At 42.3% G+C, this 12,982-nt stretch overlaps 1 protein-coding gene across 1 annotated transcript in view; it reads right to left on the bottom strand.

Annotated features, from left to right (window-relative positions):
- Nucleotides 1–12,982, bottom strand: part of LOC122798230 (peptidase M20 domain-containing protein 2-like) — a 452,943-nt gene that overhangs the window by 248,582 nt on the left and 191,379 nt on the right. Inside the window, exon 5 of the mRNA XM_044067013.1 lies at nt 9,722–9,876. Within this exon, the coding sequence (XP_043922948.1) occupies nt 9,722–9,876 (155 nt within the window). The remainder of the gene's footprint in view (nt 1–9,721; nt 9,877–12,982) is intronic.

Here is a 12,982-nt window from a genome sequence, read left to right as displayed (position 1 = left end):
TAATACTGCTAATAAAACAGGTAATGAATATGCCACTGAAAGGAGAGGCTCAATAGTGTACATCAAAGAAGGCAAAAAACACAAACCCAAACAGAGCCAATGACAGTATAATCAGAGATTCTTGAAGGAAGCAATAATTCTGAGAACAGTCTTTCTAAATGAATAGAAACAAGATTCTACAGGAGAGGGAAGAGCATTTACCTCCATCTTCTGGGGACATAGAGTGCATTGTTGGGGGGAAAAAGAAAGCTTAGCAAAAAATAAATAAATAAATAAGTTTGTATGCCTACCCATAAGGTAATTCAGAGTTATAGTAAAATAAAAAAGATCAATAACTGTTTATTACAATGGGGGAATACATTCAACAGGATATGCTGACAAGAAAAAAAGGATTTTTTCCAGATTCAACCCACTGGGGTCCTTTAAAGAAGTCAGGGCAAGTAGCAGTACAACTCACCACAAGGAGGGTAGGGAAGGCTTGGCACATCCTTGCACATCAACACAAGCTTGCTTTTTTTCCATTTTTTTCAACGAAACACAGTAATTAGAAACTTGGGTTCACTCTAGTAGAAGTTCCCAAAGAGACATTTAGAAGATCATACTGCAATCATATAGACACCCAAATATGTTGTTCAATTACAACAGCAATTTTATACGGGCGACGATTGCAGCTAATGTCTCAAAAAAAATCAAACATTTTGATATTTCACTGGGAAACAATGAAGTCTTGAAACTCTTGTATACATGGTGTATTTCCAAGATTTGCATGAGACATACTGAATTTGTTCTTACATTAATCCTTATCAATCAGATGGAACAACAATATATATTGCTGCCTATACATGCTTAATGATAAAGTCTAATCACCAAGAGAGTCTCTTCTAACCTTACAGTGCAAGTAAACATGAAAGAGAAGCAGAGGAGACATTTCTGCATATAACTTGAAATACTCACTGGTTTGTGCATGAGCATTTGAGAAACACACACACACACACACACACACACACACAGTGATGTACAGAAAGTAAAATGCGTGTTCTCTAATAAATGTTTAACAGCAAATAAATGCAACAAAATAAATACTACTAGGTAATAGCAAGAAAAATTAAAATATGTAAATACATCAGAATATTTATCAGACTAGTGAAATCTCAAAATGTAAAGTTTAACTGTGATCATTCATTGGGATTACCACCAAAAGTCAGGGGCATTTCTTAGATGCTGGGATACAAGGAAAAAGCACTGAACTCCTGCACAAAACACTTTTTGACAGGATATGTTGCATGAACAGTCTCATAGCTAATCAGACATACATCATCATCACCAGCTCCCTTTTCCCATTTTAAACGGGGTCAGGGTATTGCATCAACTATAGCCATCTTTCTCAATTCAGTGCCCCTCTTCTACCTTCTTTAATGGTCATGTCTGACTGCCAGAGGTCTTCTCTCACACAATCCGGCCACCTTTTTGCTGAATGCCTTCATTTCCTCTTGCTTTCTTTTTGTCTGTTCCAAACGTTTTTCACCAGACTGTCTTTTGCTTTCCCGCACATCTGTCTGAATCACATTATTTTCTCTGTGACCTTCTCTGCACCTGAAACTACTTGGCCTTTACTCCAGTGTCCTCATTTCTTCATCTGCCCCACAGTGTGCATCCTAACTACTATCTCCGGCTCTTCATCTCCATCCCCTCTTGCCTCCTCAACTGCTCTGTCCTCATTGGCCAGATGTCTGCACCATACAGTAGCATTGGTTGGTCCATTGTTTTGTACACCTTACTTTTCAACTTCTTTGGTATTTTTCTGTCACACACTACCCCAGATACTCTGTGCCATTTGGCTGCAGGCCCTGCAATTCTAGCTTTGACCTTCTCGTGCAGACTTCCCTTTTCCTCAACCACCCCTCCCAAATACTTGATGCTGTTAATGTGTTCCACTACTTTCCCTTCTATCTCAATTCTCAGCTTATTCTGATTTCCACATTTACTGCCATTGCAACAGTCTTAACTGTACTTAATTTCATCCTGTTTGCCTTCAGTTTTGCATTGCATTTCCCTATCATTTGCTGATGTCCTTGTTCAGAGTCCGCCTACAGTACCACATTTTTGCATACAGCAACTTTGTTGATCTGCTGTCCCCTAATACCCATTTACTGATGTAGTCCATCACCGATATGAATAGCAGTGGGCTCAGAGATGAAACCTAATGCACATCCACTCCCATTTGGAACCTCTCTGAGTATGAACACTGCTTGTACTGGTGTCATTGGGTCCTTGTGCATAGCCTACACTAAATTTTGCCAATGTTTCTGTGATTTTGATGCACCGTAGTACTGCCCAACCAGCTTTCTTGGAAACGTGTCGAATGCTTTCTCCAAGTCTAGGAATGCCCAGTTGGAGTCTTTCTTTATATCTTGCTTCTTCCTAACTATCTGCATCAGTGCAAACATTGGGTCTGTTGTACTGCATCCTGATTTGAATCTAAACTGCTATCTTCCATCTTACTTTCTACTAGTCTGCATACTCATTTATCAGTCGCTCTCTCCAGAACTTTCATGCAGTGTGACAGGAGTTTGATACCTCTATATTGTTCCTGTACACCGGCGCTACAATTGTTACTCATCAGTCATGCCTTTCTCTCTATACTGCCATAAGCACCCACTGGTACCATTTCTTCTCTAACTCACCCAACATCTTGATCATACCTGATGTAACTTCATCTTACACTGCTGCTTTCCCCAATTTCATTTTCCTTAGTGCTATTTAGACATACATTCCTCATTAAATATCACCAGAAATCTAAGCAAAGGACCACATAATTTAAGAGAAGTGCAGTGTTAATAGAAAAACAGCGGTAGACCTTTTAAAGGTTGTAGCTTTTGTAGTGCATCTGACTGTCACATGGAAGTCAGACAAGAGTGACCATGCCAATGCACACAAAGTAGTGATACATAGCAGCATCTCACACTAGCCTGGACAAAAAGGGCAACATAATGACCATCAGAAAGATGACTGTGGCTGCACACAGCAAAGTGTCAACCCTGTTAATTATATAAATGAGGAGGAAATGGGGTAGACAGGAAAGTAGGAAAGAGGAGAACAGTAAACAGAGGGAAACAGACATTGGTAACCATAGGGTATGAAATGTGAGATTGGAGAAAATCAAACGCCTCCTTGGGAGACAGGCAAGTAGCAGCAGCAGACAGAGAAACATACAACACAGATTTGGGAAGGTGGGGGCAGTAGATACATAAAAGGCTGGGAGGACAGTGGATGACCACAAGCATATAAAAGTGGGCAAGTGGTGAATGGAAGGTTGGACAACAAATAAGAAATGGGAAAGGCACATAATGGACCAAAAATATCAAGATGGGATAGGGTAGGGTCTTGACATGGTTAACATGCCAGGCCTACCTAGAGCAGAAAAAAAAACAGGTATCCCTAACTTAGGTGGCCAATGTTATAGGTAAATTGTCCTCTTGGTGGCTCGATGGGTGGGGATCTGTCAGACATCTGACCCTCTCAAGCCATACCAGAAGGTGCTCCACATTGCTGAGGCAGGCATCCAGTTGCCACCACACTCCACAACTGCTGCTTGGATAGGGCAGACTCCAGTGGACAACTCACACCACTACTCGGGTATGCTAACCCTTACCCCTAAACTCTAGCATTAACCTTCACTCCAACCCAGCCTCTAACACTAATTCCAGTCCTATCTCTAACCTCAGTACACTCAGAATAATGAAAAGTTTAATATTAGTAAGCATTTTGGCATTGTGACACCCTTGCAATTCTGACTTGTAAGATTCTGCCATCAGAATTTTTTCTTTAAGTGGATTGAACTTGTTTTGTTGAACATTAATGGTTTGTAATTAGTTCAGCATAATTATTTTATGAAGCATTTTAATTGTACCAAAGAAATATTTTGAACCAAACTAATTCTGTGGTAGCTATGTGATTTTATATTATCATTGAACCCGATACAGAGACAGACAGTACTGGATGCTGAGCTGACAACTCCTGATGGAACGGTATTAATTCACACTAATTAGGGTATAACACACTCAGTACAAATGAAGCAAAACTCCTAAAGTACAGTTTTGTACCTACCATAAATGTAGATGCTCGAGTGTATACCCTGCTGCAGTCATCACACTTGGGTTATCCTGCCGTCAGGCGGTCCTGCAGTTGGCCCGAATTCCAAAGTCTTGGTTCGGCGTCAGTTGCTGTCGCTTCTTCCCTGACGTCAGTGCGCCAGGGGTATATAAGAGGCATCAGACGCCATTCTCTTCAGTTTTTCTTGCCCCAGATGTCAGGTGTCCCCCAAAAGGTGGTCAGTAGATAGTACCAAAACTGAAAGAGTAGCACAAGCAAAACATCCCTCCAGCTATAAGCAAATACACCACAAAGGTTGTATCAGATTTTTGAGGTATTGAAAGGTTTTAGTTAGGTCAGAGGGGATGGAGGGAAGGTAACCTGGACTGCTGCAGGGTATACACTCGAACATCTACATTTATGGTAGGTACAAAACTGTACTATGTTCATCGTGTTACCCTGCTGCAGTCATCACACTTGGGTAGAATCCCAAAGCTAAGGATGGGAGGTGGAGTCAAACAGGGTTAGAGGAGGCTAGAAGGCCCTGCAAAACCGCAGTGGCGAAGCCAGCTCTAGTCTTAGAGTAAAGTGGTAAGTGATAGTGTTTGGTGATGGTGTGTACTGAACTCCAAGTTGCAGCTTCTAGAATATCCTTGGTAGGCACCCCCCTGAGGAAGGCTGTAGATGTAGCTGCTGCCCTGGTGGAGTGGGGCCTAATGCTAGCAGGAACTGGTTTTCCATGGTGGGTGTAGCAAAAACGTATGCAATGTCCTATTCATTTGGAAATGGTCTGTTTTGAGATAGCCTTTCCTTGTGATGCTGTAGCATAGGATACAAAAAGCTGGTCAAATTTTCTGAAAACCTTAGTTTTATCCAAGTAGTAACGTAGCTGCCTGTGAATGTCCAAGGAATGCAGGAGTCTTTCTCCTTTGTTCTGCGGATTTGGAAAGAAGGTGGGTAAATGGATGGTTTGATTTAGAGCCACACTGGATACCACCTTAGGCATAAAGGAGGGGTTAGTTCGTAGAGAAACTCTGTCTTGATGAAAAATGAGGAAAGGCTCTACCGCCATTAGAGCCTGAAGCTCTGAGACTCTTCTGGCTGAAGTAATTGCTAGCAGCAAGGCAGTCTTCCATGATACAAACTTTAAGTCAGCTGAGAAAGCTGGCTCAAAAGGAGGCAGCGTAAGTTTTTCTAGAACAAAATTGAGGTCCCAAGTTGGTGTTGGTGCTCTCCTGGGAGGCCTAATGTTTTTGGCCCCTCTGAGAAACTGCCTTAGAAGTGGATGTGAAAATAAGGGAGGATCCGTGTTGTAGTGAGCTGAAATAGCTGAGGCGTGAATTTTAATAGATGAAAAAGAAAGTCCTTTGTGTAACATCTCAGTTAAATATTGTAGAATCTGATGTATGTCTGGCAGAAGGGTATTTTGGCCTTTAGCTTGGTTCCAGGCGCAAAACCTTTTCCATTTGTCTGAGTAGGCTTTCCTGGTGCTGGGCCTCCTGGCCTCCAGAATAACATCCATAACAGCTTGTGAAAGAGGAGCTGGCTGGTTGCTTAGTAGATTTGCCATGCAGCCAAATTTAAGGTTTTGAGCTGGCTGTGTAGAATCTGATGGTCTTGCTGTGTGAGCAGATGAGAAATTTGTGGTAAAATCCATGGTGGTCCCTGGGCCATATTCCTTAGTAGTGGGTACCAGTGCTGGCGTGGCCAGTCTGGAGCAATGGAGTATCATTCGGGGTCTCTCCATCCTGACTTTCAGCAGCACCTTTGTGAGAAGGGGCAATGGAGGGAAGGCATATACTGACAGCATTTTCCAACTGAATGAGAGTGCATCCACTTTCCAAGCTTGATGGTGAAATGTCCTTGTGCAAAATTTTGTTAGCTGATAGTTTTGGGACTGGCAAACAGGTCTATGTCTGGGTGTCCCCATTTTTGAGTTATCATTGCAAATACTTGTGGATCCAGTTTCCACTCGTGGGGGTCCATGATGTTCCTGCTTAGGTCGTCTGCCAATGTGTTCTTTTTTTCCTGGCAGGAATTGAGCTTGTAAATGAACTTGGTAAGCCAGTGCTGTGTTCCACAAGGTCATTGCTTGCCTGCATAGAGGGTAGGAGTGTGTACCCCCTTGTTTGTTTATGTACCACATTACTGTGGTGTTGTCTGTCCTTATTATAAGCTGTCCTGGATGTAAGAGGTCCTTGAAGGCTGTCAGGGCATTCCGTACAGCTAGCATTTCTTTTTGATTGATGTGCAGATTTCTTTGATCTGCAGTCCATATGCCTTGAACGCACCGTCCTGCCATGTGTGCCCCCCAGGCATAGTCCGATGCATCTGTTGTCATAGTTTGCCTGGCTGGGGGTAAGGTGAAAGGCTGACCCTTGTTGAGGTGACATGCCTGTGACCACCATAGAAACTCCTGTTGAAGGCAGAGAATGAGAGGTATCATTGTTTCTAAGCTGTGGCTGTGCTGAATCCATACGCTTTTTAGGTACCATTGTAATTTCCTCATATGCAGTTTTGCAAATGGTATTAGTAGTATGCAAGATGCCATGAAGCCAAAGGCCCGCAGAATTTTTCTAGCAGGGAGTTGGGTCTTTGTTGCCATTGTTTTGAAGTATTGAGTTAGTTGCAGTTGTTTGTCTGGCGTCAGGTAAGCCATCTGGACCGTTGTATTCAAGCTGGCACCCAGGAATGTAATATTTTGTGAGGGCACTAGTTTTGATTTCTTTTCGTTTACTGTGTACCCTAGGCAACTTAGAAGGTGTTTTACAAAAGCCAGATGATATAAGAGTGTCCTTGCTTTCTGCTTGGATGAGACAGTCATCCAGGTATGGGTATATTTGAATTCCTCTTTGTCTGCAGTATGCAATTACTGGTGCCAGGCATTTTGTGAAGACCCTGGGTGCAGTAGATAAGCCAAAGGGCAGTGCAGAGAATTGGTAATGGGTTGAACCTGCAATGAAGCGGAGGTATCTTCTGCAATTTTGTCTGATAGGGACATACAGGTATGCCTCCTTGAGGTCCAACGTTACTAGCCAAGCATTCTTGCCCAACATGGGAAGAAGCTGCTGTAGTGTTAGCATCTTGAATTTGGGTACTTGCAAGAAGGTGTTTAGAATTGAAAGGTCCAGAATAGGTCTCCAAGCATTGTCCTTTCTGGGGACTAGAAAGAGCCTTGAGTAAAATCCTTGGCCTTGCTCCTGTGTAGGTACCAGTTGAATGGCTCTCATGTCCATGAGAGCTGTAATTTGTTTTTGTGCCTCTGCCCATTGATTTTGTGGCAGGTTTGGCATGCCTTTTATCCTTGGCAAGGTGTGGAAATGGAATCTGTATCCTTGTGAGATAATGTCTAGGACCCATTTGTCCTTTGTGATGATGCGCCAGATGTCTTCAAAAAGTGCTAATTTTCCTCCCAAGGGAGCTGCCAAGAGAGTTTTGCTTGGCAGTTTGAGGTCTAAGTCATTGTGTTTGCCTTCTAGTAGTTTGGGACCCGTTTTCTCCTCCCTTCTGTGTTGCAGTGCCCCATTGGCAAGGTTTGTAAGGGATTTGTGCTTGTCCTCTGCCCCTTGGGCGCATGTACTTACCCCTATGTGGTCTGTCAGAAGCTGGAAAGGACCAATTTTTTTGTTGGCCAGTTTTCTGCTGAAGCGTGGGGGCTGTACCTGTAAGAAATCTTTGACCGTCTGCATAGATTTTGCCTTATCCTCCATTTTCTTTAAAACCTCTTCTGCTTTAACCCCAAAGAAGACATCCTGCTGTAAAGGTGCATCTAGTAACTTTGCTTTAACATGATCAGGCAGAGTTTGTTCCTTTAACCAAGCATGCCTACGTATAACAGACCCAGTAACAGCTGCTCTACAGGAAGCTTCCAAGGAATCAAATCCGCATTGTAAAGTATGTTTGCCCACCTGTTCAGCTGCATGCAACATATCCTGTATTTCCTTGAATTCAGACTGTTGAGGGAGCGTGCTCATCTTCTGTTTTATTTGAGACATTAGGAATTGCTGGTATTTAAGCATGTGAAATTGACAATTTAGTACTCTCATAGCCAGAGTTGCTGAGGTATAAACCTTCTTCCCCCACCTATATAGTGCTCTGGAGTCCCTTTCAGAGGGTACAGGATTTTTGGCCATAGAAGCCTTAGCCCCTTTGGGACCCTGGGAGATGGTCTCTGGATCAGCAACAGGGCTTTTGTAAAGGAATTTGTGTGAGTCAGGCACTCTATAGTATCTACCTGGTTTGGCTGGAGCAGGAGGCAGAGAATCTGGATTTAGACTAGATTCTAAATAAACATCATCCACAATGTCTAAAACTGGGGGGATAGCAAGTGGTCTATGCTGGGGGAGTAAAAGAAACTCTCGGAGCCTTTTCTTTGAGTCGGAGTAGTCCTGACTTTCCCAGTGGAAATGTTCCCTCATGGTATGTAAGGTTTCCCCAAAGGAATAGTCTTCAGGGGGAGAAGCTGAGGGAATGGAATCTTCAGCATCAGAATCTTCATAAGGGGGAAAGGAGTAATCCTGGTCCTCAGAGGAGCCTGAGGAAATAGACACTTGATCAGAGGAGGCATAATCCCCCTCTTGTCTAGGCCTTTTTTTTTTGGGGGGGGGGTTGGGAACCCCTGATTAAAGAAATCAAATCTGCAGCCATTTTAAGCATCTGTTTCTTAGGCATGGGGCCTTGAACTGGAGACTGAAGTGCAGTCTTTTTTCATTTTAGAGGAGTCTTAAGCTTAGCATAAGATTTTATGGTGAGAGTAGTCGGTCTGAAGACACCTTCTGAAATCAAAGGTGTTTCTACAGCACCGGCTTCTCCTTCTGCAATGTCGTCGGTAGGGCCTAAAGAAAATGGCTGCGTCGGCCTAGAACTCTCTGCTAGAGAATCCGAAGCGGTCTGGGGTTCCGATTCTGCGGTAGCCAGGGGCTGCGTAGGCACCTCACTGAAAATCGGAGGACCGGCGACCAGCCCAGCCGAGATCTCGGAGTCTGGCTTGGATCTAGGCTGCCTGTCTTTATCTTTGCATTTTTTATGCACGCCGGTAGTTGGTTGCTCAGACGGCATAGTGTAATTAAATTTCCTAACGAAGTAGTGCTGTGTGAAATCAGAGAGTCGCTTTATAGTTCGTTTATTGAACCTAGCACAAAACCGACAACCAGTGACGTCGTGGTCTGGGCCTAGGCAAGGTATACATTAAGAATGAAAGTCCTTATGAGGTATTTGCTTCCAACAAGAAATGCAATTGTTAACTTTTTCTGACATCGGACTGAGGCAAGAAAAGGTTCCCCAACGGGGTACTTAGCTTTGAAGACTTCGGACTGAAACTCGATTCGAAAATCTCAGGTGCCGACCGGCACTTGCGAACTGCTTCTGCTTCGGGCACCACGCGGTAAGAAAGACTGAAGAAAATGGCATTGGATGCCTCATATACCCCTGGCGCACTGACATCAGAGAAGAAGCGGCAGCAACCGACGCCGGACCAAGACTTTGGAATTCGGGCCGACTGCGGGACCGCCTGACGGCAGGATAACCCAAGTGTGATGATTGCAACAGGGTAACACGATGAACATCATTACTTTCTAAATATATTATTCACTAAAAAGAAATAAATCCATAGTCATTATTAATCACGTACCTCACATCCTGTAGCTAAAGCTGCTGCTCGAAAGCACTGCTCAACCTTCTCTCGAAGGACACACAGTTCACTGTACTTTGGAGTACGAAAGTAATAATGTAATTCTGAGTATGAAGGGATGATATTCGGTTTCACTCCACCATGTTTTATTATGCCTGTTGAAAGACATAAGAAATAAAGAATGGAAAACCATCAGCAGAAAAAATAAAACGTATTCTATTGGACCATCCCAATCACTTACAAAGGCAGGTAGCTTTTCAGAGAAGACTAAGCAACATACATTTTACTCTTAAGGAAAACCCACACAGCCTCTCTGTGCGGGAATGTACCCATTCTAAATTAATATAACATTCCACACACTGCAGTGATCATTTGGGTTCAAAGGAGACCTTTTGTTTCTCTTTCATCTGTGTTGGGGGATTTATCTCATCTAGTTCAGTAAACTGACTAAATTCCTTTCCGTTCTATGTATGGCATAACATAGATGGGTTGTGGAGGGGACATAATGTGTTCAAAAGCAAATCTAAGTTTCTGAGTTATTATACTGCACATGCAAGTAGTCACAACTTAAGATGTACAAAACTGTAACTTGCAAAAATAACTGTGCATATTAAGACCCACAATTTAAATAAATTTAAAAAATCTACAATTCTCACTTTTAGGGTTTCTGTAATTTTTCTCATATTTCGTTTGCCAGCTTTTTAGTAACTGCAGACTAATGATAACATCTAGTATTAGTTTAGTAACCATTTTGCTTATTAAAAAGCAATGTAGTACTTCCTTCTAATTTTAAGTGAAGATACTGTAACAGCCTCATAGTTTGCCACAGAGTACATTCTGCTAATTAGTCGTCTACCTAAACACTCAGAAAAAAAATAAGTACTATTTATGACAGCACAGTTATTTTGTTTACTTGGAAATATTGCCAGCAAAAATTAAACAGACTTCAGAAAACAGCTTTAATACCAGTTTCAGAATTTTCTACTTGTCCTGTTGATCATCCTTTCCCTACACACACACACACACACACACACACACACACACACACACACACACACACACACACACACACACACACACACACACACACACACACACACACACACACAGATATAAAACTGCATCACTCATACCACTTTAATGTCAGACTGATGTGACACAGGTTTCGAAAAGCAACTGCAGTTTAGAAGCTCATTATTTTGACCACTATCTCATTACAGCCTGATTCAGACCTTATTATCACGGGACAGAACTATACAAAATAACTAAACACAGCTGAAATTATGAAATTGCGGACATTAACCCTGGTATTTTTTAAGGTGGTTTAAACCTCTTTAGTAAACAGCCTTTGACTGTGGCACACCACTGAAGGCTCTTTTTCCTAAACAGACATCTGCATCAGTGCTTCCCTCACTCTTCTGAAACCTCTGTTTATATGACAAGCGTTTTACTGAAAACAGGCTCACTAATGCAGATGGCAGACTCAGAACCATCTGCTCACAATTTACTGAAAACAGGCTCACTAATGCAGATGGCAGACTCAGAACCATCTGCTCACAAAAGACCATACCAGGTGTCCTGGCTAGTATGGTCTGTTTTAAGATTTATGAGAAAGTGGCCACTATGCTTGTAGAGAAGAATTAACTTCCCATTATACTTCATACTCACAAGAATTGAATTCAGGTGCTTCTTAGTGACCAATTTGGCCATGCACATATAACATCCACCAGAGAAGGCTCTGATCAAATGCAGCCACTGCCTTCCCTGTTTTTATACACTCTTCCCAAACCTGAGCCAGCAGCTATAGCGTTAGTTATTCCTACTGCTGCTAAATAGTTCATTTCTATCCCACTTTTTCTGATAAGGATAGGATTACTGATGGGTATGGGAAAATAGTGTATGCTTCAGCAACTTTGATTTTCAGAATTTTGTATTGTCAGGCTTACATGCTAATATTTACTCTGACAACTGTGAAAGTATGAGGAATGTTTGATTTGCAGTTTTTTTCTTGTGAGGAAAATTGGCTTTAAATTATTTAGTTTCTCCGGTTGTGCTCATCACTGCTCTCTGTTTAGTGTGTGTAAGATTCATTTGACAATTTTTACAAGGTTATGGCCTCTGGTACAGTTTTGAGGAGGTTTGTCTGGCTGCGTTCTCAGAACCTTCCAAGAGGATGTGAATAATATTTCACTTTCTCTTTTGGATAGAGATTCACTTTTTGGCTCCTTTGCCACAGAGGTGATCAAAAAGTGCGATGAAGGGGGTAAGTTAAATCAGGGAATCTATATGATGTTCTGCCCTCGTTTTTCTAATTTTCTAAGGGATTCACCGACCGTCATCCAACTGTGGCATAATGGCAATTGTATTCCAAAACAAATTCAGGAACCCTAAAAAACCAAGGGCAGTCCAACTAGTCAGTTGGACTATTTAAGGGACACTATTCTCCCTCCCACCATGGCAGGGCCTTTTCCATTCCAGAATATCTGAATCTCCATTTTTCTCTTGGGCAACAGATACTTTCAGACAAATGGATTATGAAAATCATTCATCAAGGTTATAGATGACAGTGAGAGGATATTCCTCCTTCACAGGAGGTTGTTCCTCATCCACCAGACCAGGCGCTGTTATTTCCACCTGTTCATTACATGCTGATCCAGGGAGTGATAGAACCAGTTCCTCTTTCCCACAATGGGAAAGGTTTTTTGTTCAAGAATGTTGTTAGTGACAAAATGCTTGGAGAAAGTTCTTGCTCTTTCTTCTTAGACTTGCTTGTGACAGTGCCTAACTTCAAAATGTTGTCACTTCAGAAATTTGTTACCTCTTCTCCCTTATTCAAGTTTCCTGATATCTCTTCATTAGATAAGCGTGGAGACATGCGTGGATGGGCGTACCTTCGTTGAAGCTTGTGCATCAGGGCTGGTAACTCGGCACGTAAATATAAACTAACAATCATTAGCGGACCGGAGTTCCGCTGTGGCGACCCTTAAACAGGAAAAGCCGAAAGACACAAACAAACAAAGAAAGATGCTTATCATTTTATTCCTTTTCTTCCAGACTTCAGGCATTTCTTATGGTTTGTGTGCCTGAATCAATGTATCAGTTTCTCTGCTTTACCCTTTGAACTATTCACCACATCAAGAGTGTTCGCTAAGTGACTAGCTCCAGTTACATAGCTCACTGTAGGGCTACAGGGTACCCTTTTTCTGTTTTCAATATTTACTTGACTAGCTCATCTTTGCAGAATCTTTTTCAGAGGGTTAA

The sequence above is a fragment of the Protopterus annectens genome, chromosome 1.part0 (genome assembly GCF_019279795.1).
Source record: "Protopterus annectens isolate FY-2018-M chromosome 1.part0, PAN1.0, whole genome shotgun sequence".
NCBI classification, from domain to species: domain Eukaryota; kingdom Metazoa; phylum Chordata; order Ceratodontiformes; family Protopteridae; genus Protopterus; species Protopterus annectens.
This window is presented reverse-complemented; position numbering and strand designations above follow the sequence as displayed.